Here is a 26,634-nt window from a genome sequence, read left to right as displayed (position 1 = left end):
CCGCACCCACGGGCTCCGGCACAGCCTAAGTGGGTCCCCAGCCCCGAGACACCCCAGGTGAATATTTAAGGAGTACCTGTCCGCAGGGGTGAAGCTTTTTTTTTTTTTTTAAAGATTTTATTTATTTATTTGACAGACAGAGATCACAGGTAGGCAGAGAGGCAGGCAGAGAGAGAGGAGGAAGCAGGCTCCCCGCTGAGCAGAGAGCCCGATGCGGGGCTCGATCCCAGGACCCTGGGATCATGACCTGAGCCGAAGGCAGAGGCTTTAACCCACTGAGCCACCCAGGCGCCCCCGCAGGGGTGAAGCTTAAACAGTGGTGCACGTATCCGTTAGCAATCCGAGGCTCGGATGGGTAGACCCACCTGTGGTACGGGAGGGCAGTCCAAGGCTGACCTCCAAAGTGGAACCGGAGAAGCAGAATCACGTGATGTCGTTTGTGCAAATGGAGCGATGTTTGTAAATTACATACGGGCAACGAGTTTGAGAAACACCCAAGCACTTACCCAAAGTACTTTCAATCCTGTACCTCCCTGGGCTACTTGGGATGTTTTACCATGATATTTACCTCGACACTTGTTTGGGTCGGGGACGGTGGCCCCTTCAGAGGGAGCAAACAGCCTGCACGAGGGGACAGGTTTCGCCTGGCCACCCTGGTCCTGCTCTTGGCTTCCTCTTGCTTCCTGGGCCACGTGGAGAGCACAGGGGAGGAAGCAGGTGCGCCCCTGTGGCAGGATGTTCCCATTTTTAAAGGCAGACAGCAATGGATTCCGCGTACCATCTCTTATTTAAGAAATATGCACGGGGAGGGGGGTGCGCCGGGGTGGCTCTGGGTGAAAGCCTCCGCCTTCAGCTCAGGGTTGTGATCTCAGGGTCCTGGGATCGAGCCCCATATCGGGCTCTCTGCTTAGCGGGGAGCCTGCTTCCCCCCTCTCTCTCTCCGCCTGCCTCTCTGCCACTTGTGACCTCTGTCTGTAAATAAATAAAATCTTAAAAAAAAAAATAAATAAATAGATGTGCGCGGGCGTCCCTGGGTGGCTCAGTCAAAGAAGCGTCTGCCTTCTGCTCAGGTTGTGGTGATCCCAGGGTCCTGGGATGGGGCCCCACGGCGGGCTTCCTGCTCAGCAGGGAGTCTGCTTCTCCTTCTGCCTCTGCCACCCCCCAACCCTGCTTGTGCTCTCTCCCTCAAATAAATACATAAAATCTTTTTTAAAAATTTTTTTAAAGTATTCTTCACACCCAGTGTGGGGCTTGAACTCACAACCCCAAGCTCAAGAATCACATGGTCGACCAACTGAGCCAGCCAGGTGTCCCCAGTATTATTTTCTTCTTGTCTTCCTTTGTGTTCGAGAGTTGACTCCGACAGACTTTGCGGTGACCTTGGCTGGCCAGCAAGGACACCATCTCCACCATGTTCTGTGACTCATGCTAAGATTCGCGCATGGCCTCACCAGGGGCCGGGCGTGGTGCTGACTCTGGAAGGCTCCCAGGCAGAGTGCCAGGTGTGACTGGCCCCCAGGATGTGCTGGGGGAAGGAGATAGACCCAGGGGTGCAGGAAGCAGATATGGGAAGCCACGCCCAAAAGCGAGACGCCTGTAGGTCAGGGAACTTGGAATCTCGAACCTCCAGACCTGTTGACAGGCTGATAGCAGGACAGGCATCTGTGCTAAACACAGACCCCCCACACCTTCCATGCTGCGATTCCTTTACACCTGAGCAAGTCCAAGCTCAAAGTGTCAGCAGCACCCTGTGACTGGGGCGCTGGGGAAGGGTCCCCCTGTCTCCTCCAGCTTCCTTGGCTTGTGCACACACCTCCCCGGGGTCCGCCTCGTCCCCACGTGGCCCTCTCCTCTTCCGCTACATCTGTGTCCAGATGTCCCTCTTGCAAGCACGCCGCCGCACTGGGGCGTATAACCTTGTCCTAACTTGCTGACTGCAGAGACCCCACTTTCCAAGTAAGGGTCCATTCCCAGGGACGGGGGGGCGGGGAGGTTGGACTTCCAACACGCCATTTTTGGGGGGACACAGTGAAACCCATAAGCCTTTGTCATACTTCTGATGTCAGGCCCGGGGTCGGCCCCACACTGCCCCCAACGCAGGCTGAGTGGGAGAATTCATCTGGGCCCCTGCACGGCCGGTTTTCAGTGCCCAGGACCGGGCTCCGCACTGACGCATGGAACGTCTTCCAGGCTCTCACCCCTCTGGATTTCTGGTTTGTCAAAAATAGGAACATCTGCTTTAAAAAAAAAAAAAAAAAATTAGGAGCACCTTGGTAGCTCAGTCAGCAAAGCATCTGCCTTCGGCTCAAGTTGTGATCCCGGGGTCCTGGGATCGAGTCCCACATCCTGGGAATCCCTGCTCGGCGGGGAGCCTGCTTCTCCCTCTCCCTTCGCCCCTCCCCCCACTTGGGCGCGTGCCCTCTTTCTAAATGAAAACAAAATACTTGTTTAAATAAATACTCGAATTAAGTAGGAATTCCATGATGCCCTCCACAAGTGGAACCAGAGAAAGGGTTTGTTCAGTCGTGGGGCAGGTGAGCCCCAAATCAAAGGGGGGCCCCAAACCTCAGCACGTAAATCAGCAATATTTTAAGGCTTTCTTTTTGTAAGATTTTATTTATTTGACAGAAAGATCACAAGTAGGCAGAGAGGCCTATTTTTTTTTCGATTTTTTTTTTTTTAATCGACGTGTAGAGGCGCCTGGGTGGCTCAGTAGGTTAAACCTCTTGCCTTCAGCTCAGTCATGATCTCAGGGTCCCCGGATCAAGCCCCACATCGGGCTCTCTGTTCAGCGGGGAGCCTGTTTCTCCTTCTCTCTGCCTGCCTCTCTGCCTACTTGTGATCTTTGTCTGTCAAATAAATAAAATCTAAAAAGAAAATACAGCATCTGAATTGTTCCCTTTAGCTCCGCTCTTCCATTGGAGCTGGAATACTGACTGTGTGGAGTGAGAAGCAGCAACGCACAAACACGGTTATTTTTTTTTCTTTAAAGATTTTATTTATTTGACAGAGATCACAAGTAGGCAGAGAGGCAGGCAGAGAGAGAGAGGAGGAAGCAGGCTCCCGCTGAGCAGAGAGCCCGATGCGGGGCTTGGTCCCAGGACCCTGAGATCACGACCTTAGCTGAAGGCAGAGGCTTAACCCACTAAGCCACCCAGACGCCCCCAGACATAGTTATCGAATCTGGTGGTGGGTCTGAGGAAGGATGATTGGACCTTGTCTGGAAGGGTAGATATTCAAGAAGTTTCTTCATTTGACATTTGTTTGATTTTAAAGTTTTTTTTTAAACTTTTTTAAAGAAGATTTTATATATGTATTTTTAAGTAATCTCCACACCCCACATGGGGCTCAAACTCATGACCCCAAGATCAGGAGTCTTGTGCTGTACCGACTGAGCCAGCCAGGCGCTCCGCTCATCTGATGTTTGATCCGTCCTGTGCCAGGCACTGCTCTGCACCTTTTTTGTTCAGTAGAATTTTCTACGACAAACATATTCTATATCTGCACCGTTAGTAGGATAGCTACTAGCCAGAGGGGCTGGGGGCTATGGAGCATTTCAAAGGTGGCCAGTGTAGTTACAGAAGTGACTTTAATTTTCAAAATTTAATTTAGGGGCATCTGGGGGGCTCAGTCGGTGAAGCATCTGCCTTTGGCTCAGGTCATGACCTCAGGGTCCCAGGATTAAGTCCCGCATCAGGCTCCCTGTTCAGCGGGGAGTCTGCTTCTCCCTCTCCCTCTGCTGCTCCCCCAGCTTGTGTGCACTCTCTAATAACTAAAATATTTAAAAGAATAAAAAATAAAATTTAATTTAAATAGAGGTGGAAAAATCTGATACTTGATTCAGTTGTTGGAAACGTGTGAAGCACGCTTGTACGTGAATTTACTTGTCCCACTGTCAATTTTATACATTGTAGAGATCAAGGTTTAACAATGACAATTAGCACCAAACGGATGGGCTGTGAGCGCACACATCCGGGGTTTTAAGACAGGGTGAGCAAAGGAACAAACGGTATCTCACGGGTAACTGTTGATTCTGATAAAACGTTGAAATAGAACTACTTTGGACATATTAAGTTAATTAAATATATTAGAATTAATGACACTGGTTTCTTTGTATTCTTAAAATGCGGCTAACAGGAAAACTTAAAATCTACTTCGGTGGCTCGGGCTCTGTGTTTATTGGATGACGCCAGGTCCCGCGCTGTGGGCGGGGCTCACTGAAGTCCGGTACAGGTGCGTCGCCTAAGTGTCTGATTTCCTACAAACATCCAGAAACCGGGCACCACGGCCTCTTTCCTCCCTTCAAGCCTTGGCCCACGTGTCCCCGGTGGGCCGCGTTAGGGACCCATCCTCCCTGGTTTTATTACTCCGCCGAGGCCGTCCACCGGCCGCCCCGCGCCTCCTCCCCGCCAGCCGGGGCGCCGCGACGCGGACGGACGGCGCTCGGCCCGCGCGACCCCCGCGGGCAGACCCCCGCGCCGTCGGCCCTGCTCGGTTACTGTGGCCCGTGCTCTGGGCCTCCGTGTGCGGACGCGGCTTCGGCTCTCCCGGGCAGACGGGCGCGCAGGAGGGGACTCGCCCGCGTCGCCGGGAAGCCCGCGGGGGACCGAGCCTCTGCGGGGCGGCGGCACCGTCCGCACCGCGGCTGCCCACGTCCCACCCCACCCGCCCGCGGCCCCCGCACTCGCCCTGCCTCCCGCCCTTTCCTCAGGGCGCCCGGGCGGCCGTGAAGGGGCCGCTCGCTGGCTTCGACTCGCTCTTCCCGGCGCGTCCCGGGGGCGAGCCCCCGTGCGCTGCTGCTCGGCCCGCCCTCCCCTTGCCCTTTGGAAGATGCCGGATCCTCCGCCCACGGGGGGCGGCGGCGTGAGGCCGAGACGGCCAGGGCCCGGGCGAGCACGGGGCGGGAGCGCGGTAACCTGCGCCGGCCGGACGGAGGTCCCGCCGCGGGCGGTGCGGTCGTGCGGGCGGGTCGGGCTCCGGCCGCTGCGCGCACCCGCGCCTGACCACGCAGCGCCACCGCCCTCCCGGGGTGCGGGCCCGCCCGTGAGGACCCGGGCCTGGCACCGTCCCCTGCGGAGACCCACGTCCTCAACGAAGCGGAGCCATTCCCGCAGATCCCACGCAACGGGCTCCGCCCGCCCCCGAGGACCCCGCGGGCCTCGGTCGCCCGTGGCAACGCGTGTCGCCGCGCTTCCTGTATTGATTCGAATCACGGGCGACGTCACGTCCTCCCGAGATGCCCGACGCGCGCAGGCGCAGTCGTGCAGGGTGGGCGGGGCGGGGCGCGGCCCCCGCGGGAGGCCGGGGCGCGCGGGGGCGGGGCGGGGCGGGGCGGCCGCACGCAGCGCGCCGGCGCGGGGGCGTGGCTGGCCGCGGGAGCGCGCGCGGCGGAGGAGGGCTCCGGGAGGCCGCGGAACAGCGACCGCCGCCATATTAGGGTTCGCGGAGGCCGGGGTCCCGTCCGCGGCGGCCGCGGCCGGACCAGTGGAGCTGCGGGCGGCTGAGAGCGGTGCGGCGCGGCGCCGGGAGAGGCGGGGTCGGCGCAGCCAGCGGGCGACCGGAGCGAGCCAGGTGAGGCGGCGGGGTCTGGGGACCCGCCCCCCGGGCCCGAGCCGCGACCCCCCGAGCCGGGCCGGGGCCTGACGGCGGCGCGGGCCTTCCCACCGCCCGACCCCGGGCTGGCGGCCCCCACGCTCGGGCCCCTCCGGGAGCCGGCCAGCCCCCCTGAGCCCGCCCCCCGGCCGAGCTAGGCCCGGGGTGACCTCCGCACCTCCCTCGCGTCTTCACCCCCAAACCCGGCCCTGCGTGAGCGCCGCAGCCCGAGCCAGCGGCCGCCCGAGACCTGCGCCGCGGCTCGCATCCGCGGTCCGCTCGACACGGGCCCGAGCCGACCCCCTCCCAGCTCGGCGCCTCATCTCCGGCCTCTCGAGCCCGCCCTCCCAATTGGGGCCATCCCGGCGCAGGCCCTGCGCGGTCGAGCCGGCCCCCCATGGCTGTCAGGACGCGGCGGGGCTCGAACCGGGCCCCCGCGGCGAGTGGACGCCGGTGTGGGGACCCTGTGGGTGTGGGCGCCCCTCGGGGTTCCTGGCACCCAGAAGCACTTGGGCATTGCCGTTGGGGCGCTTGACCCGCCTCGCTCCCAGCCCCACAGCCTTCTGCTCCCCCGGCCTCCCGGCTTGACCCTCTCCAGCTGCCGGCCCGCCGTGTCCAGCTCTCCGTGTGGGCCCTGACCCCACCGAACTCGGACAGGGCCGGGCTCTGCGCAGCCACCCGCCTGCCCCGCAACATGCCGCCTCTTCCTGGAAGCCCCCGGCGGCTGGGTCTGCTCTGTCTAGACTCGCCCCCAGCGCAAAGCCGGAGACCCTCCGCTCTGCAGCTGTCTAGCCTAGACCTGTTTTGTTCTTCTCTGTTTTCCCCGCGAAATCCGCCCCTCTTTCAGGCGCCTGTCATGCTGGGCACGAGCCCCCCCTTCCCTCCAGTCCACAGCGTGATGACCTCATGCCTCCCGCTGGTGAGGCTGCACCACGCCCTCACCGCCCCCCCGCCCCCAGTTTCTTACTATGCTTGAAATGGGGAGCATTTACCAAAAACAGCTGCTCCCCCTACCCCAGATTGGGGGCAGGTGAGGGGGTCTTCAAAACGCAGGAGGTTGGGTGGTCTCTCCTGGCAGACGATGGCGGTGGGGGGGTTTGCACACTAGAGGCTGATGAGATCTTCTGGGGACAGTCCCCAGAGTGGTGCATTGTCCCCTAGAACGCGTTCTAGGCTTCTGTTTGTGCCGGATTTCTCGTGGGCCGTCTCAGCCTGGGAGGTCACGCGCCCCTTCTGTTCCAGCAGAAACCACTGGACTGCCGTGACTTCCAGGCCCCAGAGCAGGCAGGTGTGCTGGCTGTCGGGGCACTTGCGGAGGGAACAAGGTTCCACTGTTCCGGGAGGGTTTTGTTGAGCATTCTGGGCTCGCCCCCTCTGAAAACTGGGCTTTTGGCCCTTGGACAGCTCTTGGTTCAAAGGACGGGTGCTTTGCTGGGTGGTGGGCAGTGTCCAGGGAGCGAGCCATGCTGGCCGTTTTGGAGCACCTCCCACGCCCCGTGACTGTTTTCCGGGGGAAATCTCAGACCCACGTGGCCCAGCCGGTGGCAGTGGCTGTTTGGGGCTAGGGGGGACGTGCCTGGAAGCAGATGGGGAGGCGACGAGTTTCCCGAAGCCGGTCTGCCTCCACTCTCGCACGAGGCTCTGCTTCAGCAAAGTCTCCCAGTACTGCTTGTTGGGGCCTCTGGCCTGGCAGGTTTGGGGACCAGAGTGGGGCTGGTTGTGGGGACCTTTGGCTTGGTGGCACTGAGCAGGATGAGAGGGTCCCAGATGGTTCTGTTCGAAGGGTGGATCCTGGACCTTCAGGTCGGGCGTCAGGACCAAGTGACTTGGTCTTTTAGGAACCAGTGAAATGGCGCTACCGTCGCCACCCTCTCCTAGAGGTTCTCAGCTGGAGATGTGGGTGCTGTCTGGGCACATCTGTGGTGATCACAACTGTGGGCCCTCCTGGCATCGAGTGGGTGGGGTCAGGGATGCAGCAGCCCTGCCCCGCTGTGCTCAGGATGTCCCTAAGTAGTAACGGTGTGGAGGGACTGGAGTTGAGCCCGAGAGCCCTGTGAGGGCAGGGACTCTGTCCCCAGAGCCTGCTCAGTGCCCCATAAGGCTGGAGCTCAAGAACACTGGCTGGAGTGGGAGCTAACGGGTGGGGACAGCCAGAGGGTAGGGTCCACCTGGGCCATCCTGGGAGTTGGCACAGGGAGCAGGTGGCTTTCAGAGCTGGGGAAGGAATATTGAGCTGCCCCTCTTCTGCCCCGAAGCTTCCTGCCGTCCGGTTTCTGATCCATCCCTGGCCCCAGTAGCCTCCCCCTTGTCGGGGCCACTGGTCACTGCCCTGGCCACCCCTCACTCCACCTGCCCGAGCTTTAGTGCTGGCAAAGTGGCCGCAGGTGGCGGGCGGTTTGGAGTTGGTGCGTCCTGCAGCTGCTTCCTTCTGTCGAGCACCGGGACTCGCACACAGAGCTCCTTGTGGTGCGGCACTAGCGCTCCGGACACTTGTGCCCCCAGCCGCCGCGCATCCTTGGGTCCTTGGCACCACTGCTTTCTCCTGCGTGGCTTCCTCGCCTGAGACCGGAACAGGTGCACACGGCGTATCCCAGCAGGCGCAACTGGTTTGGTCCTCGACCGTCGTGCCGAACGGATGACCCCCGGCCCCCGAAAAGTGGACTGTGGATTCCACCTCCCCGCCAGCGAGCAGCCTTTTTTACTGGCCCTGCTTTTCCTGATTTGCTGAATCTTTGTTGGTAACAGATCGATTTGGATAGAATTGCCATGTCATGTGATTTACCGATTTAAAGTATACAATGCAGAGCTTTTCAGCTTTTGCGTCTATCACCTTAATTCCAGAACATTCTCATCACTCCAGACAAACCTTCTTCTTCCCTTTACCCATCAGTCCTGCACCCTCCCCAGCCCCAGTAACCACTGCCCCATTTTTTCTGTCAGGCTGAGTCTGGTCTGGGCGTGTCACATGCGTGGACTCACATCCCATGTGGCCGTCTCTGTCCGGGTCCCTCCCTGAGCGCTGTGAGCTCGGGGTCTCTTCCCAGGGCAGCATGTGGGGGCCTCGCTCCTGCTGCCGGCTGCCGGCTGCTCCCGCACGTGGGGGGCACGTGTGTGTCTCCTCCCCAGCTGGCAGATGCTTGGGCCGTCACCACCTTTCTCCCGCGGGGACCAGAGCCGCTGCGAACAGTTGAGCACAGGTTCTCGCGTGGTGACCCTCGTGTTTGATCTGAACTCGGGTGCGGCTTTGCTCTCCGCACACCTTCTTGGCGGGCACTGGCTCTGGAGCTCCAGGCCCACGCGGCCAGTTGTCTGGGTGTCCTGCAGGCGTCGGGCTGAGTGAGCCCAGGAGAGGTCACTCTTCCCTTGAGCCTTTCCCGCCCTGGCCTCCCGTGGGCCCTCGTCTCCATCCCCCATGCTCTCAGGACCGCCCGCTTCCTCCCCTGTGGCCTGGGCAGGCCCAGTCTGGTCCCCTTGGTCCCCCCGCTCCCCGGTGCTCTGCCCAGTCTCTGCGGGACGCCACCTTCGGTGCCTAGAGGCACAGCTCCTGCCACTCCCGGTCCCCCTGTCCTGCCGTCCACCCCAGGACGCGGCCCAGGACAGTCAGCCTTCCCTGTGTCTCTTCCTGCCCCCAGCGCGTTCTCACACCCGGCCTCCCTGAGCCTCTGGGTGGTTCTCTGGGACAGCAGCTGCTCCTACCAGATCCCGTGCCTTTTCGCTCGTGCTCTGCCCAGAGGAAGGAACGCTGGGTTTGTGCGGGAAGGGTCCGGCTGTATTTGCACGGGCTCCTACCAGAAGGGGAAAGACGCAGAGGCGGGCTGGGGCGGAGGGGGCAAGGGGAGGGGCCGATGGCTGCTGGGAGCTGTCTGTCTGTCTGTCTGCACTTACGGGAGGCTGAACGGTAAGAGACGGGTCAGCACTGGTGTCTTGGGCCTGAGGGAAACCGCTCCTCCCCCTGAGGAGTCCCGAGGGCTCGGAGTTCGCTGCGGGCCGCGTCTGGGGATATTTGTGCTTGTCGGTGCGCGTTCTGGCGTTGGGGGTGGGGGCCAGGGATGCTGCTCAGCCCCGGGCCGTGCCCACGATAGCCCCCTACGGACAGTGATGTGGCCCCAGTGCCAGCAGGTGGGGTTGGGGGTCCTTGCCCTAAACATACTAGGTTTTAGGGTTTTCTTCTGCCTCCACCTGGGACCCAGAGGTGGGAATCCATGGAGAGACATAATTGAGGAAGCACTTTGTGATGCTCAAGGCTACCTGTGAGGGGTGAGTTCCCCATCCCTGCAGGTGTGCGAGCAGATGCTATTGTGAGGGGGCTCGCCCTGAACCCCTTTAAGGCCTATCCAGCCTGTGGTCAGGTGCTCTGACATAAGCCATAGCTGCAAACACATACCCGAACATAAATCGCTTGGGGCTGTTGCCAAGTCATCCTTCCTTTGCGGAGGAGGGCGGGTTGCGTCCTCTGTGCTTGTGCGGACCCTAACGCCCTCAGGGGCTGGATGTCTCACCCCATCTTACTGGAGAATGGGCGCCTAGCTGGGAGACGAGTGGCCTCACCTTGGGCACATTTCTGGGGCTTCACGCAGCTGTGCTCTCCTGGGGAGCTGGCCATGTCTCCCGGGGCCATTGTCACAGGCTAGGAAGGGGAGCCTTTGGTCCAGAAAGCCTGCCAGGCCTGGGGCACAGGACTGCTGACGAACCCTGGGGCCTGTGTGCACAGAGGTAGGTCAGGCGTGCTGGAACACGCTCCTCAAGGGCCCTGGCCCGGGCCTCCCCAGAGACAACTTGACCCTCGTGCTGACTCATACCGGCCCCCGGGGGAGGTCTGTCATCTCCCCGTCCTGTGTCAGGCGCGGTCCCTTTGGATTCTAGCTCTCCCAGGCCTGCCTTCTGCGGCCGCGCAAGGAGAGGGACCACTAGCTCATCGCGCTCCCTCCACTGTTGAGGGGCGGGAGATCATGGTCTGAAGTCCCCGTTGTGCCCCAGCTCTTGGCAGCCCGGGAGCGTGCGATCTCGCCCATGTCTGGGGGCCACGGCCAGGCCTTCCGCCCCGGAGCCCCGTCTTTACTGACCAAAGTTTTCCCTCCTCTGGGGCAGGGGCAGGCCCTGGGGGGATGGGGCGAGGGGCAGGGAGCAGGCCCGGCTGGAGTCTGGTGCACCTGTCCCTGAGCCCTCGGGGCCCGCCGCCACTTCAGCCTCTCCTCTGGGTCAGACCCAGTTTGGTCGCTGCGAAGGTGGCGTCTCCAGCTGCTCGGCCAGGGCTGCCGGGCCAGTGGGAGCGGAAGCAGAGGCTCCAGGCCAGGGGTGTCCTCCTCTGAAGCCCCCCTTTCTCCGGTAGATCTTTCCAGGACCGTGCGGTGTGGGGTGGGGTTGGGGGCCTGAGCCAAAGCAGAGGCAGCAAAGCCAGAGGTTCCCACGTGAGCAGAAAATTGGACAACTCCCCCTCTTCTGGTTGGGTCTTCCTCATGTGGAACTTCCCCAGCGTCTTGGAGGATGGCTGAGGAGAACGCGCCCAGGGCCCGCAGGACGCCCTCCTCTTCCTCACACTCTCCCGGGTCTCCTGCCGCCCCCGCCTGAGGGCCTCTGGACGGGCTCGAGTGCTGGAGATTTCAGGGGCCCCGCGGAGGCCTGTGCCTGGGTGACGGTGCCCAGGGAGCCCCCAGCCGCGTAGGAGCCTAGTTCTCACGGGCAGGTGGTCCCCCCGGAACTGACCATGCGACTTGACGCCCCACTCCAGAGCAGGCCTTCGGTCTTTGGTGGCTGGTCCTCGGGGGCTGGGGCTGGGGACCCTCCCCCCTGAGGGAGCGTCGTGATCTGAGCGGCCACGGGCAGGAGGGGCAGCGTGGGCCCCGGAGCCGGATTTCCCGGGGAGGACCCCCGCAGCTTCCTCCTGCGTGAGCGCGATGGCATTGCCCCTGGGGCAGACGCAAGTCCGGGACCCGGAACGACGGTGCCTGCTGCCAGCCTTGTCGCACGGGGCCAGGTTCACCGGGGGGGCTGGGCGCACGTGGGAGGGGCAGCTGGTGTCCGCGGGCTCCTCTCTACCGTGTGGTAGCAGGTGCCCCCGACCGCCACCCGCTGGCACGTGCGGCTTCCCCTGCAGAAGCTGGACCTACCCTCACCCGGCACGGTTCTGCCGGGGGACGCCGGGTGGTTCCAGGACCTCTGCGGTCCTCACAACAGGGAGGGCCTCGGTGTGAACCGTTTCCCAGGCGGCCACCTGCAGACCATCCTCACCCTCGAGACACCGAGTCACAAGAGCCCTGTTGTGGGCCTGTTTCCTTCCTTCAGCTTTTGCTGGGAAGCCCTCCAACGTCAGAGCCAGGAGGGACTGGTTTTTCGAGATGGGCAGGACCGTGAAGGACTTGAAATTTGGTGAGCGCTCCTGGAAGCAGCGTGCTCCGGCCCAGGGGCCCGGGGCCCGGCGCGAACTTGGGAGGAGCTGCGGTGCGTGCTGCGCTGCCCCCGGGCCTGGAGGGGAGACCGTCGTGTGTCCGTGCCGCCGCCCTTGCCGGGCCCCCGCAGCCGCACCCCCACTCCAGGGGGATGGGCGACGGTGTGGGAGTCGGTGTGCGCGGTGTCGCTGGTCCTTGCTCGCACCGGGCGCGGCCTGTATTCCGTCATCTCCCTCATCTGCTGGCCTCCAGCGGGTCTGCCCCAGGGCACCGGGAACATTCTGGCCAGACCTGCTCTCGGTGGGGGCATGTTCCCAGCACTGTGGGGGGCTGAACCGCGGCCCCAGACCCCACCCCTCAGTGCCAGGAGCACCCCAGTCACGACAGCCACACATGTCCCCAGACGCCGTCCAGTGTCCCCGGAGGGGCAGGATGGCCCCGGAGAGAACCGCTGGGTGGTACCTGCAGTGAGAGCATCTTTGCTGAGCGCTCGGCGGGCGGAAGCCGCGTGAGCAGCACACGGCGGGGCTGGGAGAGCTCGGGGCTAGCGGGGGCTGCAGAGGAGCTGGGCTCTGCTCCGTGACTGCGGGGGTGATCGGGGCCCTGGGTGGGCGAGGAGCGGAACACGGCCCGTGTGCGGGGGGGCAGCCCTGGGTGTTCGGCGACCTCTGACCCGTGCAGACCAGCTTCCACTGCGTGGGGACCTCATCATGGTCCTCTGAGGTGACTGGGGTGCTGCCCGTCTCCCAGAAGAGGGGGCTCGGGGGTTGGAAGCTTGTGAGGCAGTGGCCTGGGGTGGGTCTCCTGGCTCCTCAACCTGGGGGCCACGTTGGCAGAAGAGGTGACCCCCTTCGTAAGGGTCGGCTTGTTGGGAGGGCAAGTCTGCCAGTGCGGCACCCTGTGGCGGGGACAGTGGCAGCGAGTGGCCGAGGACTCCGGCCCCCCTCACGTGACCTGGACGCCAGCCTGCTCGTCAGCAGGGCGAGCTTGGGCCAGGGGGGCGCTCGTTGCTGCCTTCCGGCTCCGTCTTGGGCTCGGCCTGGGGGCGCGGGGGGCGCTTTCCGCTGCAGCCTGTGGACAGTCCGGGCTCCGGACTGCCCGCGGACGCAAGTCGCCGCAGGCTCTCAGGGTTTCCTTAGGAAGTTCTCAGGTGTGCAGTGAAGGCGGCCAACACGTGGTGCCCGCCCTGGGGCCGCCGGGGCCGCAGCGGGGATCCAAGCAGCGCAGGCTCGCCCCGGGAAGCGGGCGCCTTCCTCTCCCTTCCCGCAGCCCCTTTTCCTCTCCACACGCTGCCCCTTGCCGCTGGCTTCTCCCTCCGAAGGTGGCTTGTTGGCTCGGAGCTGCACTCCGTGTGTGGGGCCCGCTGGCCCTCCCGCCGCCCTGGCCGCTGCCCTGTGCCCCGGTGGGGACCGCAGCCTCACGTCACTGCGTTGGCCCTCGCCTTCTGCTGCACACGCGGCCTGCACGAGCATCCTTGTACACGTGGCTTTGCTCACACGGGGCTGTTACGGGCGGATTCTTAGAAGCAGAGACGCCGCACGGGAGAGGACGTGTGTTTTAAATTTGGAAGGCGACTGCCAAATTGCCTTCGTCGGAAGTCAGGTTTCAGCTCCTGCCAAGAACCCGTGTGCCTGCTGCTCCGTTCTCGGGGGCGTCAGCCGGCCGGGGAGCGCAGGGCTCGGCGCTGGGGCCTTGCTGCCCTCCAGCTGCGCCGGGGTGGCCGTGGGCGCGCCCGCCACCTCCCATGGCTGGCCGGTTTCATAGCCCCCCCAACCCCCACTTGTCTTGTCTTTTTAAATAAAAGCATCTGTGGTCTGTCTCGTCTTGCGGACACTTTTGGTTTCTCTTGGGCCCCGCCGTCCATGTAGCACATCAGCCTCGCCAGCTTCCTGGGGAGTCACCTGGGGACACAGGCGTGGTGGCCTTGCTCTGTGAATAGGGGGCTCTGGTTTCCACGTTCACCTGGGCTGAGAGGTTTAGAGCCCGCAGCCCACAGGGTGACCGCTGCTAAAGCCCTCGTGCCCCCCAGAGCCCCACCATCCCTGAGCAGCCCTGTGTGGGGAGAGCAGGGGGGGACATCTCTTGAGCATTGGGACTGAACATGGCCTTCACCCGGCCCCCCAGGGCTCACTGCCTGGGCGGCGGCAAACTTAGCAGAACGGAGCCATTAGCGCTGCTCTTGGTGTCCCTGACCTCTGCCTTCCCGGACACAAGCCCCCGGGGGGAGTCGTCGTTCTCCCAGCAGTCGCTGGCCGCCTACAGCTCAGGCCTGGTTTGCGCGGCCCAGGCTCACCGTGGGGGAGCCCCAGGCCTCCGGGTGGGTATCTCCAGCCTGGACACAAACTCGTGTGGCCACACGGCCCAGGAGTCGTCCCTGTGGTGACGGCACACAGGGTTCATACGGGGGCGGGCCAGTAGGTGGACTGGGAGCTGGATGGGAAGGGGCCTCGCCCCCAGAGAGGTGGGGGAGGCTAGAGGGGCAGAGCCCACTTCCGGACTCTGTGACAATGGCCTGAACCAGTCCGGGTACCTCTTGCCGGGGCATACAGTGTCCATGCAGGGTGGGGGGCGATTGCCAAGAAGGGGGTGGCTGCTCCCCCAGGTAAACCCCAGAGGGAGGGCCTCAACCCTGCTTCACTCAAAGCAGGAGGCCCTGTGGGGATGATGGGGCTGGGGGAGCTCGGGAGCCCCAGGCGCCCCGGGGGCTGGTGGGCACCCACGTCCGGCCTCTGGGCAGGAGCCCCTGTCCGTACCCCTACATGACCCAGGGCCTTGCTGCCCCGACTCCGCCGTCGTGGGTTCACGTGTGTGTGAGCGTGGTGCACGCTGTGGAGCGCACGGTGGCGACTAGTGGCTGCACGCCTGTTCCTCCAGGTCTAATCCAGCTGGTTTGTTTTTGGCTGAGTGTCCGGCTTTGGGCCTGGACTGCACCAGGCCAGCGCTCTGTGTCCCCTCGTGACAGGTGAGGGTCCAGGACTCTGGGGTCTTGCTGGTCCTTCAGCCACGCGCTGTACCCGGTCTCTCCACCACAGGCCCGGGAACCCACAGAGAGGCCATGGGGGGATGTCGAAGGTGGGGCTCAGGCAGGTTGGCCGGGGTATCTTGTGTGGCCCCAGCTGGAGGGAGTGCTGAGTGGTGGACCCCCAGGTCTGTCCCTTCCCAGGTGACACGAAGCTAGTACTCTCCTCAGGTGTCTGTCTTTGAAGATTTTCTTTATTTGAGAGCGAGGGAGAGAATAAGCAGACGGAGGGGGCAGAGAGAGGGGGAAGCAGGCTCCCCGCGGAGCAGGGCGCCCGATCCAGGACTCGATCCCCGGACCCCGGGGTCATGACCCGAGCCGAAGGCAGACGCTTCACTGAGCCATCCGGCCGCCCTCCGGTGTCTTTGCAAGGGCAGGTGTTCTCTCTGGTCTGCCTCTGTCTCTGCGGACAGGACCGTCTGGGGAGCCCCCGTGAGTGGGCTCCCGCAGGATGGGTCCCGGGTTGGCTTCTCTCCCCGAGCGGGGGGGCTTCCGGGTGTGCTCGTGGTGTCGCAGGGCTCAGACTGCCCTTTCTTTTCAACGCCGAGAGGCGTTTCAGCGTGTGGGAGGACTGCGCTGGGTTTGTCCTTCTCTGGGGGCGGACACTGGGGAGCCTGTCTCCGGCTGTCCGGAGTCATGCCAGTGCGGACGCGAACGCGGGAGGGCTTGGCTGGGTGTGGGTCCGCCTTTCCTCCGGGACACGGACCTAGAAGTGGAATTCCTGGCTCCCCGGGCTGTGTGCGTGTGTGTGTGTGTGTGTGTGTGAGAGAGAGAAAGAGAGAGACACACACACACACGCGCACACACACAGAAGCTCGTGGGCTCGGGGTGGGGCCTGTGCTTCGTGGGGACAGAGTCTCAGTTTGGGAGGGTGAGAAGGTTCTGGAGCTCGCTCTGGAGCTCAGGGTGTTCGCGCGGCGCAGCGTGAGTGCTCGACTCCGCAGAGCTGTGTGCTTAAAGCCGTGCTAACACTACGTGGTTTTTTGTTTTGTTTTGTTTTGTTTTTAAGATTTTATTTATTTATTTGACAAACAGAGATCACAGGCAGAGAGACAGGTAGAGAGAGGGGGAAGCCGACTTCCCGCTGAGCAGAGAGCCCGATGCAGGGCTCGATCCCTGGACCCTGAGACCATGACTTGAGCCGAAGGCAGAGGCTCAGCCCACTGAGCCCCCTCCCCAGGTGCCCCCGACGCTCCGTCTTATGTTGCGTGTCTCTTATTGTGGTTTTTTTCCTTAAACGCAGCTGTTGACCTCCGCAGGGCGCTACACTTCAGAACTTATAAACTTAGAGCTTTGGGCCGGCTTCTGCTTTTCAGTTGGTCCTTCCCTGTCATGGCCGCAGGGCTCCAGCCGGAGTAGTGGGGACGGTGGAAAGTGAGCGCGCCGCAGGAAGCTCCCGTCCTCCGAGCAGCCCCTGTGCTGGGCTCTGTCCCCCACATCCTTGCTCCGGCCTCCAGGCTCTGCACAGCCCCCAGGGGAGGCACGGCTGGCAAACGTTCCGCATTGGTTTCTGGAAGCAGCCCCTGCAGGGGGCCTGGCCTGCCCGGTGGTGAGGAGCACCCTCCTCCCAGAGGTGGCCGCCGGCTCCCCCTTCTGCTGGACAGCGCTCAGCCCTTTCTTCCCTCCATGTGCTCCTCCTTCTAGAACATTCTCCGGCTGCCTCCTCTCTTCTCACTCGTCTACCGAGAAGTCTTCTGCGGAGTTGAGCGCAGTGGGAAGTGGGTGTGAGCTCTGCCACGTGGTGCTGTTGAGCCCCGCCCGCTGTGCACACCGGCCAGCAGGGTGAGGACTGTGCCCCCCCCCAGTCTTGCTCTAGGACACAGAACCTTCCCCGTTCAGGGAGGAACCCGTGCTGGGACCACTTGAGCCCTTGTCCAGCCCCTCATCTCAGGGCTGGGTATGGTCGGGGGGCAGCTTGTGACCTCAGAGGGTCTGAAGCAGGAAGCAACGTGGTGGGCTGCGTGGCTCGGAGGGGTGGCCCTGGGGCGAGCTCCATGACCCAGAGACAGAGGAGAGACTTGCACTAACCAGGACAAAGGCCGGGGGAGAGCCCCGGTCCTCCCCGTCCCAACCCCCTGTGGCCTCCATAGCCTGTGGGTGAACCAGGCCCCCACCTCAATGTCTCGGAGGGAGGCCCTCCATGTGGTGGGGGTCCCGGCCGTCACCGCGCAGTTCCTCGCGGCCACCAGACAGTGGCGGGGGCTGCTGCCGGTGGTGTGATCCTGGTCTTGCCCTTCCTGCCCCAGGCTGACCTCGGCCAGCTGACCTCGGCCGGCGGGCTGGGCCTGCCCTGTGTCGCCATGGACCAGGACTACGAGCGGCGTCTCCTCCGGCAGATCGTCGTTCAGAATGAGAACACCATGCCCGGCGTGAGTTCCCGGCGCCCCACCGCAGCCGGCACTGGCCTGGCACTGGCTTGGCACTGGCCTGGCTCCATGCGGGGCTTGGGGCGGGCTTGGGGCGGAGACTGCGGTGAGCCCCTGGCTCCAGCTCCTAGAGGACGGAGCGGGGTGGGGGTGTCGGGTGGGGGAGGGGCACAGCCACACCAGGGAGTCTCACTCCTCCGGCTTCCCACGCCCTTCCTGCTGCTGGAACCCGCGTGGACCATCAAGCTTCCAGACCCCTGTTCCCGTGGGGCCACGCTCAGGGCTGAGGAGGGGGACGGGGGAGGTGCTCTCCGTTTCCAGAGAGGGAGGCAGGGAGCCCAGTGTCTCGGACCTGTGGGCTGGCCTGACCGCGCACAGCTGTGATGGTGGCATGAGGGAGCCCGGTCCTTATATGCTGGAAGCCAGCAGCATTTGGGGGTGCCTCTTCCCTGTACCCCACCCGGTCCGCCGTGCTGCCTGTGTCCCGGGCTCCTGACGCGTCGCAGGCCATGCTCGCTGCTCGTCTCTGCGCTCCCTGAGCTCCGCAGGCTGTCGAGGCCTCAGCCCCTGGTGTCTCGGGGCCACCTCCTTCTGGGGGCCCTGTGGGGGAGTCCTTCCTAGGACTTCTGGTGTGGCCAGCAGTCCCTGGTTTCAGGGCCAGCCCCCCCCCCCCCCCCGTCTCTGCCTTGTCTTCGCGTCCCCTTCGCTGTGTGTCAGCATCTCTGGCTCTTAGGAGGACACGGGGCATGGATTTGGGGCCTGTCCCACTCCAGCGTGGCCGTCTTAACCGGCTTACACCTGCGAAGATGCTGCGTCTGAGTAAGGTCACATCCCGGTGCCGGGTTAGAGCTTCGGCGTGTCTTTTTGGGGGACAGGAACAGGGAGGCCAGCCCAAGCCCGCGGCTCGCTCACCGGCTCACTGCTGCCGCCCGGATTTCTGGAACCAATGCCCTGGCTCAGTGACCAGAGGCCAAGTGCAGGGAGGCCGGCCTCGGCCCTGCGCGGTGGGCTCTGAGGCACTTGCACCGCGGCGGGCTCTGAGGCACCCGCACCGCGGCGGGCTCTGACGGGCTCTGAGGCACCCGCGCCGCCTACCATCGTTGCAGGTCGCGGAGATGCGGCGAACCCTGACGCCGGCCAACTCGCCCGTGTCCTCTCCCAGCAAACACGGGGACCGCTTCATCCCCTCCAGGGCCGGTGCCAACTGGAGCGTGAATTTCCACAGGATCAATGTGAGGGGCTGCCCAGAGGGCGGCGGCCGGGGCTGGGGCCGGGGGGAGCAGGGGCCCCGGAGGCTCGCTCCAGCTGGCCCTGCCTCCTCCCCCTCCCTGTCCCGCAGGAGAATGAGAAGTCCCCCAGCCAAAACCGGAAAGCCAAGGATGCCACCTCCGACAACGGCAAAGGTCAGGAGTCAGGCCACCCGCGCCCCTGCCCCCACGTCCGTGCCCCCACCGCCCTGCCCCTCCGTGGCTCACGGAGCCCGCTGTCCGCAGACGGCCTGGCCTACTCTGCCTTGCTGAAGAACGAGCTGCTGGGAGCCGGCATTGAGAAGGTCCAGGACCCGCAGACGGAGGACCGCAGGCTGCAGCCTTCCACGCCTGAGAAGAAGGGCCTGTTCACGGTGAGCCTGCGGCCCCTCCCCACCCGCGGCCCGCGCCGGGCCACCTGGCTCGGTCCCCGCTCGGCCCCCGCTCGGCCCCCGCTCGGCCCTCCTGCACCCAGCCGGGCAGACACGTGGCTCCACGCCACGAGCCGAGGCTTTGCTCTCTTGCTGCCGTGAAGGCAGAGCTGGGGCAGGGGCCAAGTGCACCGTCCCGAACCTCAGGGTGGCCCCGGCAAGAACTAGAAGGAGCCTGGCTTGGGTCTCCCGAGAGATGGCCAGGGGGCTGGTGGCCGTGGGGACAGTGGGGAGGCTAACACAGGCAAGTCGCTGTCCAGACAATGCCTCAGGCCTGAGACCTGGTTTACTTTTCGGAATCCCTCTCCCCAGAGCTCCTCCGGGTTCTGTGCACACCCTGCACGTCTGCCCGGCCTCCAGCAGCGCGGGGGGCGCCGGGGCTTCGGGCCGGAGCTCCCTGAGCTCGGGCGGAGGCTGTGCTCACCCGGTCCCCCCAACCCCGCCTCCAGTATTCCCTCAGCACCAAGCGCGCCAGCCCTGACGATGGCAATGACGTGTCTCCCTACTCCTTGTCCCCGGTCAGCAACAAGAGGTGAGTCCGGGCCTGTGCGCAGGGAGGGGGCTGGGACGGGGCTGGGACGGGGCCGGGCCGGCAACCACGTGCCGCCTGGGAGACAGGGTTGGTCCAAGACCTGTGCTCGGGGTGCAGGAGAGGCTCAGGGGGCCTCCCGCGCTGGGGACACTGCAGGCTCAGCGGCTTTAGGCCCAGCAGGGGAGTCAGGGAAGGCGCCTGAGGAGGTGCTGGGCGGAGGGCCTGGTGTGGCTGTCAGAGCCCAGGGAGACGGGTAGCCGCTGGGCTGCCTGTAGCCTTGGGATCACCTGGGCGGCAGAAGGCAGGGCCAGATGAGCAGGCGACCCTGTCGGGCTGCGAGGGGGCGTGTAGGGCTGCAGGGGAGAGCAGACTGCGGCTGCTTTAGGGCCGGGGGCGGGCTCTCCCTCCTGCAGTCAGAAGCTGCTGCGGTCACCACGGAAACCCACCCGCAAGATCTCCAAGATCCCCTTCAAGGTCCTGGACGCCCCGGAGCTGCAGGACGACTTCTACCTGAACCTGGTGGACTGGTCGTCCCTCAACGTGCTCAGCGTGGGGCTGGGCACCTGCGTGTACCTGTGGAGCGCCTGCACCAGCCAGGTGGCCCCGCTGCACGCGTGGGGGCGGGTGTGGGGGCGGGCGTGGGGTGGGTGGGACCGAGCTGGCCCCGCCCTGCTGAGGAGCCGCGGAGGAGCGCCGGGGTTCAGGGCCTGCTGGGCAGGACGCTGGTGAGCTCGGGGCGGGCCGTCTTCGGGAATAAAACAGACGGGTTCCAAACGAGGCACGTGAAGCCGCCTCAGAAAGGGCTGCCCCTGTGCTCCTGGCAGCCTGTGGCCTGTGCCTGCCGCACGGTGCCCTGGTCACCCGAGCACCCCCAGCCCCACCCCCTGGTCGAGGCTCTGTGCACACTGTCGTCCCCATGCTGGTGTGTGTCCCCCCCCCCCCCCCAGCGTGCAGCCTCCTGAGCCCCGGCTCTCAGCCCCCACACCCATGGGCACGGACGTGAGGTGTCCCGGAGCGAATGAACGGGGACAGACAGGGATGAACGGATGGGGCAGGCCTCGGAGGCCAGGCGGGCAGCGCGTCCGCTCACACTGGCCGCTTCCCCTCTCCCCCAGGTGACCCGGCTCTGCGACCTCTCCGTGGAAGGGGACTCGGTGACATCTGTGGGCTGGTCTGAACGGGTCAGTACATGATCCCGGACCCCAGCTAGGCAGGGCTGGCACGGGGGAGATGTGACCCGGTCTCGCGGGTGGGGGCCCTGCACAGTGCTGCGGGGGCTTCAGAGACCCACAAGGACCGGGCCCCAGCTTGGCGGTCACTTGTCTAAGCTCGGGGAATGGCCTCGGCACTCCTGCCTGTCCCCAACCTGGTCGAGATGGTTACTCCTCCCCAGAGATTCGAGGCCAGACATGGTCCCCTGCAGACTGCCCTCCTCACTGCCGCAGCTGGCGCGGAAGCCACACGCGGAAGCACACGGATGCTTGGCGCGTCGGCTAGAGTGCTTGTGTGGCCTTTTTCCCAGCGGGCTCTGAGGATGGCCGTTCTCCTGGCCCAGAGGGACTCGCAGAGAAGTGGCACCTCCCCCGGAGGGAGAGGAGAGTCAGGGCCGCCCGTCAGGGAGAGGGCCTGACGCCCGCTCCCTTCCCTGTGTGATCGGTCCTAGGGGAACCTGGTGGCCGTCGGCACGCACAAGGGCTTCGTGCAGATCTGGGACGCGGCTGCGGGAAAGAAGCTGTCCATGCTGGAGGGCCACACGGCCCGCGTCGGTGAGGAGCCATCCGGTCCCTGGGGGACAAGTGTGATTCCTGGGGGGACAGGTCTCAGCCTCCCTTGCCCTCTGCCCGGCCCACAGGGGCGCTGGCCTGGAACGCCGACCAGCTGTCGTCCGGGAGCCGCGACCGCATGATCCTGCAGAGGGACATCCGGACGCCGCCCCTGCAGGCCGAGCGGCGGCTACAGGGCCACCGGCAGGAGGTGTGTGGACTTAAGTGGTCCACGGACCACCAGCTCCTCGCCTCAGGGGGCAACGACAACAAGGTAGGTGCCCTGGGCCCTGCCCTCACGGCTCAGGCTGCGCCTTCCGCTGCAGGGCGCGGCGGGGGCGGGTGCTGCCCCGGCGGGGGTGCTGAGGAGCTCGGGGGCCTCACAGCCGCTGCCCCCACAGCTGCTGGTCTGGAACCACTCGAGCCTGAGCCCCGTGCAGCAGTACACGGAGCACCTGGCGGCCGTGAAGGCCATCGCCTGGTCCCCGCACCAGCACGGGCTTCTGGCGTCCGGCGGCGGCACGGCCGACCGCTGCATCCGCTTCTGGAACACGCTCACCGGGCAGCCGCTGCAGTGCATCGACACGGGCTCGCAGGTGTGCAACCTGGCCTGGTCCAAGCACGCCAACGAGCTGGTGAGTACGGGGCCACGCGCACACCTCCTGCCTCGGCGCCGGAAGGCCTTCAGAGCCCAGGGCTCCGGGCGCTCAGTTGGCTCAGACAGCTCAGTCCGGCTGTTTCCCGGAGCGCGGGGAGCAAGGGCCGTCACCCACGGCCTCTGTGCCTTGCCTGGCAAGCCCGAGATGCGTCCTGGGGTGGGTGTGCCGCACCGCTCGCGTCTGAGCCCCCGGCTTGCAGAAGGGGGGCTCTGAGTCCCGGCAACACCCTCTCTGCCCCCAGGTGAGCACGCACGGCTACTCACAGAACCAGATCCTGGTCTGGAAGTACCCGTCCCTGACGCAGGTGGCGAAGCTGACCGGGCACTCCTACAGGGTCCTGTACCTGGTGAGTGTGCTTCGCCCGGGGTCTGGAAGAACGCCACTGCCCCGTGCCCCCGAGAGGCGGTGTGCAGCCCGTGCCTCCGTGTCCCCCTGCCTGGGCGGCCGCCTTCCTGCAGCCCTGGCCTTCCTCCACTCAGCCGTGTGTCCGCGCGCACACAGAGGGCCTCCGCCGGTAACTGGGTCCCGGCGCTCGCTGGTCCCTGAACGTTTCACCGGACTGCCACGCGTGCTGGCTCGGGGAAAGGATCCCTCTTTCCAGATGTGCTCGGTTTTTTTCCTTGGCGGAAGAGAACATTTTGTGCTCAAACCCACGCATCACGTATCTGATTGTCCGGAGCAGTGTCTGGCCTTGAGGCAGGTGGGGGCGGCCGCGTGGCCTCGCCAGGACGCTCTGACCCAGGCTCTGCCGGCCCCCTCAGGTCTTCCCCGTACGGGCCGGCGGCCTCCTGGGGCCTGCCCCCCAGCCCCCCGGCCCCTGGCCGCCTCCAAGCAGCTCTGTCCGAGTAGGGCTGCCTACGGGGCATAAGGCCAAGGGGGGGGTCTGTCTGCTTCCACAGGCCATGTCCCCTGACGGAGAGGCCATAGTCACTGGTGCTGGGGACGAAACCCTGCGGTTCTGGAACGTCTTTAGCAAAACCCGTTCGACAAAGGTAAAGTGGGTCGGTATCAGTGCCAGATGTTCCCCCACGCGCGTCCCTCAGCCTGTCCCGGGCCCCCACGAGTCACCCGGCCAGCGCCGTTTACCCCGTCAGCTCTGGTCTCCTCTGGGACCCCCCATGTCCCCTTTCTGCTCCCGTATTGCCACACAGCCCAGGCCACATGGCCCACGGTGCTCAGAGTCTCGCTCCCCTACACGCCTCAGGGTGCTGGGCACGGTGCCCACAGGCTCCCCTGGCCCGAAGCCTCGCATGCCCTCCAGGCAGAAGTCCCTTATCGTGCTGGTGCTGCGGGGGACCCGGCCCCAGTGGTCTGGCCCAGCGGCCCCCGATCACCGGGGAGGCCGCCCCAGGGGCTGCGGCTCAGTGCTCTCTCCCGTGTGCCCCGCAGGAGTCGGTGTCAGTCCTCAACCTCTTCACCAGGATCCGGTAAAGTCTCGGGCCTCACCGTCCGTGTCGGCAGAGTCCCACCTCTCGTCAGCGTGCATGGACCCTCCCCTCCCCAGCACACAGTCCCCCGAGGACGCAGCCGGGGCGGGCGGGGAGTCGGGCCTGGAGGACCCCGAAGATTCTCATTAAAGCCTGATTGCGAACCCTGGCAGCCGGTGTTTGGGGCGGGGACGTGGCCGGGCCCCAGCAGGAGAGGGGGCCCCGGCGGGGACCCATCTGTTGGGCTGCTCTGCTGGGAGCACGACGGACGCCTCCTGGGACCCAGCCTGCTTCCGTCTCCGTCCGCCGCGGCATCGCCGGGGCCCGTGCTCCTCCGAGAAGTACGTGCTCACCGCCGCCATCGCCACTCACGCCTGCGGGACAGACGGCGGGACGCCAGGCCGGTCAGCTGGGGCCGGGCGGACGGCTCGGGTCGGCCCACGGAGCAGAGGGACAGACATCTGATGGGTTTCTCTGCGGCCAGCACGGCTGCCCTTGCCCCGGCGTCCGTGCCGCTGACTTCTCTCGGGGACATGGCGCCACATCTGGAGCGGGCCCCGGGCAGTGTCCGGGCCGAAGGCGGTCATCAGGAGCCGGACTTGTTGTCTGAGGAGAACGAGTCAGGTCCGCTTGCTGCGTACCTTGTGCGAACCCTGATCCCGCACCGTCCTTGTTGCTGACGGGGTCACGGCCCTGTTTCATCCCCAAGCCGGACTCGGGCGCTTGTGGCCTGCTGGGCGGCCGGTCAGGGTGACCCAAGGGCAGACTCGACCCCAGAGGCTGTGTCCTCTGGGCATCTGGCTCCTGCTCCGCAGCCCGTTCCCCTTCCCCCAGGCCACCCCATCGAGTCCTGTCCGTCTGTGCCATTGGCTGTGGGGCAGCCAGGGAGGATGTACCCATAGGTCCTTCCCGAAACTTCCTGAGCCTCCCCCAGCCCCCCTATGGTTCTCGGGTCTGTGCCAGCTGCACGTGGGCCCGTCCCCTCCTGCCTCATCTCCAGACCAGGAGCCGGGGGAGGAGGGAGGGGCGGCCTGCGTGTGGTCAGGGCGTCAGCAGCCCCCCCCCCGCCCCCTCAGCTCCCGGGCGCTGCAGAGTGGATGGGGTGGGGCAGAGCCCCTCCAGGTCCTCCTGGCCTCGTGCCCCCGCTCCGTTGGTTGTGTGTGTGCACGTGTATATACGTACTTGTGGCTCTTCGGATTTGCTTCTGTGTCTTTGTAGCTTGGTCCCAGGAAAGTTTAAGGCTGGAGGGGGCAGCAGTGGCTCACCCACTACCCACCGTGGGGGGCGGCGCTCACCGCTCCCGATCAGCGGAGCCCGCCTGAACCGGTGGGGAGTGGTGGGCGCCCGCCTCCCGGGCCCTGGGCCACATCTGCCTGCCGCGGGGCAGACGAGGGACCGTGTACATAGATGTGTGTATTTTGATGGGTCGAGTTCTTATTTTTGTGGGAGTGTTTAAGAAACCAGGCCTGACTCAGCCACGCACTCGCCTTGGGCAGTTGCAGGAGCCCAGGAGCTGCGGTGCCCGCGGGGCCGCCCCCCGCTCAGACCCGCACCAGGGATTTGGGATGGCAGGGTGCGGGTCTGCATGGGGCTGACGGCAGGGCAGGGGACGGAGGGGCGCCTAGTGCAGGGCGAGCCCTGTTTCTTGTGACAGCATCGTCGTCATTACACCAGTTGTGGGTTCCTGCACTGGCCGGCTGGCCGGCTGGTCCCCAGCTGGGGTGTCCAGATGTCGCACGCAAGGGGCAGGCGGCTCGCCCTGGGGGAGCTGGTCATGGAGAGACTCACAGGCTGTCCGCAGGAGGTGCCGGTAACCCCAAATTCAGAGTCCCCTGGGGCTGAGGACGGGTATGGCCAGCCCTTGTGGCCCAGCGAGGGTGTGGCCCTGCCGTGGGGAAGGAACTGCCTGGGTGCCCTGTGGAGGGGGAGTCAGGGCAGGGGTGCGGTCTTTGCGCACAGGAGGCGGGCTGCGGTGGGGCCGGGCTGGGCTGGGAGCAGAGAAGCAAGCAGAGGAGGATGGGGGTGCTGGGTTCAGGGGCCCCGCGGCAGCTCTCGGGCGGGGTAGGCGTTGCTGCCTCCTCCCCTGACCGCCAGGGAGACAGGCCGGTGGGTGCCCTCCCTGGCCCAGCATCTCACACGGGAGGCAAGATTTGTTTCTGTGGATCCTTGAATGTAGCTTTCGTAAGGGAAGGGGAAGGGGATGAGTGGTGGTGGGGGGTGAGGCCCAGGCACGGGGGGCAGCAGGCCCGGGGCTGACGCCCCCGTAAAGGCTGTAGGAGAGAGGGCCTTGAAGCGGTTGAGGGGAGCAGACAGTCGGGGCTGAAGGGAAAGCCAGGCCAGAGGAGTGGGGACTCCAGCCGGACGTGGCAGGTCAGGGGCTCCTGAGAAGCTGGGCGAGCCCCCTACAGTGAGCAGCTCGCCAGCCTCGAGGTCCCTCCCTGCAGATGAGGAGCCCTGTCCGGGGCAGCGGGGACCAGAGCCCGGACTGCGGCATAGCTGGTTGCGGCGGGCAGCAAGGAGCACGTGTGGCTGGGACGGGGGACAGGTGGCGGGAGGCCCTGGGGAAGGGCACCCCGGAACCCAGAGCCCCAGACGGGCCTGGAGAGCAGGGAGCCCCTGGTGCGGGGGGCGCTGGTGGCGCTGGTGGCAGAGGCTCCGGAGCGACGTGGGGGAGGCACAGGCAGGGGCTGGGGGCTGCGGGGGTGACTCAGGCTTCCACCCCCGAGGCGGCGGGCCCTGGGTGTGCGTGGCTGAGGGAAGGAAGCGGGTGGCCGTGAGACCCAGCACAGGGCCTGGAGGAGACGAGGCCCAGGCCACCAGGAGCAGGTGCGAGCGAGGGGTGGGCGGGTCTGGGCGATCTTGTTCCCCGTTACTGCGATGACATACGCGGAACACAGTTGACCATCTTCACGCGTGCAACTCAGTGATTTTTAGTACGTTCGTGAGGTTGTGCTGCCACCGTCTGTGAACGTTCCCTGACCCCAAAAGCAACCCCGTCCGCCGTCACCCCCCGCTCACCCTCCCAGCCCTCGGCCCCCCGCGAGACCCTTCCCGTCCATGGAGGGGCCTGGTCTGGGCGTGTCACATAAATGGACTCACACCCTGTGTGGCCTCCTGTGTCTGGTTCCCTCCCTGCGCGTCGTGGGCTCGGGGGTCCGTCCCTAGGGCTGTGCGTGGGGGCGCCTTGGTCCTGCTCGTGGCCACAGGACGCT

The 26,634-nt window shown here is 65.0% G+C and overlaps 2 protein-coding genes across 7 annotated transcripts in view; both read left to right on the top strand.

Moving 5' to 3' along the window:
* The window catches only part of CELF5 (CUGBP Elav-like family member 5), a gene marked incomplete at its 5' end in the record, with an annotated part of 201,459 nt that extends 180,050 nt beyond the window's left edge, over positions 1-21,409 (top strand). The window contains one exon of the transcript XR_014313228.1: positions 21,398-21,409. The remainder of the gene's footprint in view (positions 1-21,397) is intronic.
* FZR1 (fizzy and cell division cycle 20 related 1) lies at positions 5,346-26,527 on the top strand. Of its 6 annotated transcripts, none has more exons than XM_082736241.1 (15): positions 5,346-5,571; positions 16,642-16,779; positions 17,244-17,366; positions 18,470-18,595; positions 18,703-18,766; positions 18,857-18,984; positions 19,491-19,573; positions 19,987-20,170; positions 20,689-20,754; positions 21,237-21,339; positions 21,426-21,610; positions 21,738-21,971; positions 22,237-22,341; positions 22,895-22,987; positions 23,385-26,527. In XM_082736241.1, the coding sequence occupies exons 3-15, from the start codon at positions 17,298-17,300 to the stop codon at positions 23,424-23,426; spliced, it is 1,482 nt and encodes a 493-aa protein (XP_082592367.1). In that variant the 5' UTR covers positions 5,346-5,571; positions 16,642-16,779; positions 17,244-17,297; the 3' UTR covers positions 23,427-26,527. The 6 variants fall into 6 exon arrangements, with proteins under 6 accessions (XP_082592367.1, XP_082592365.1, XP_082592366.1 ...); XM_082736239.1 differs by having other exon boundaries at positions 22,895-22,996; XM_082736240.1 differs by lacking the exon at positions 16,642-16,779 and having other exon boundaries at positions 5,360-5,571; positions 22,895-22,996.
* The last annotated feature ends 107 nt before the right edge of the window (positions 26,528-26,634 follow it).

Source organism: Mustela nivalis (assembly GCF_964662115.1).
Source record: "Mustela nivalis genome assembly, chromosome: 1".
In the NCBI taxonomy this organism is placed as follows: Eukaryota; Metazoa; Chordata; class Mammalia; order Carnivora; family Mustelidae; genus Mustela; species Mustela nivalis.
The sequence above is the reverse complement of the archived record's forward strand: the minus strand, read 5'-3'. Positions and strand labels throughout refer to the sequence as shown.

Bases quoted from the DNA above. Each gene is read 5' to 3' on its own strand.
- FZR1 (XM_082736237.1), top strand. From the start codon at position 18,110: ATGGATTTGGGGCCTGTCCCACTCCAGCGTGGCCGTCTTAACCGGCTT. The intron at 22,342-22,894 runs GTGAGTGTGCTT...CTGCTTCCACAG, and splicing joins CCTACAGGGTCCTGTACCTG to GCCATGTCCCCTGACGGAGA. The intron at 22,997-23,384 runs GTCGGTATCAGT...TGTGCCCCGCAG, and splicing joins GTTCGACAAAGGTAAAGTGG to GAGTCGGTGTCAGTCCTCAA.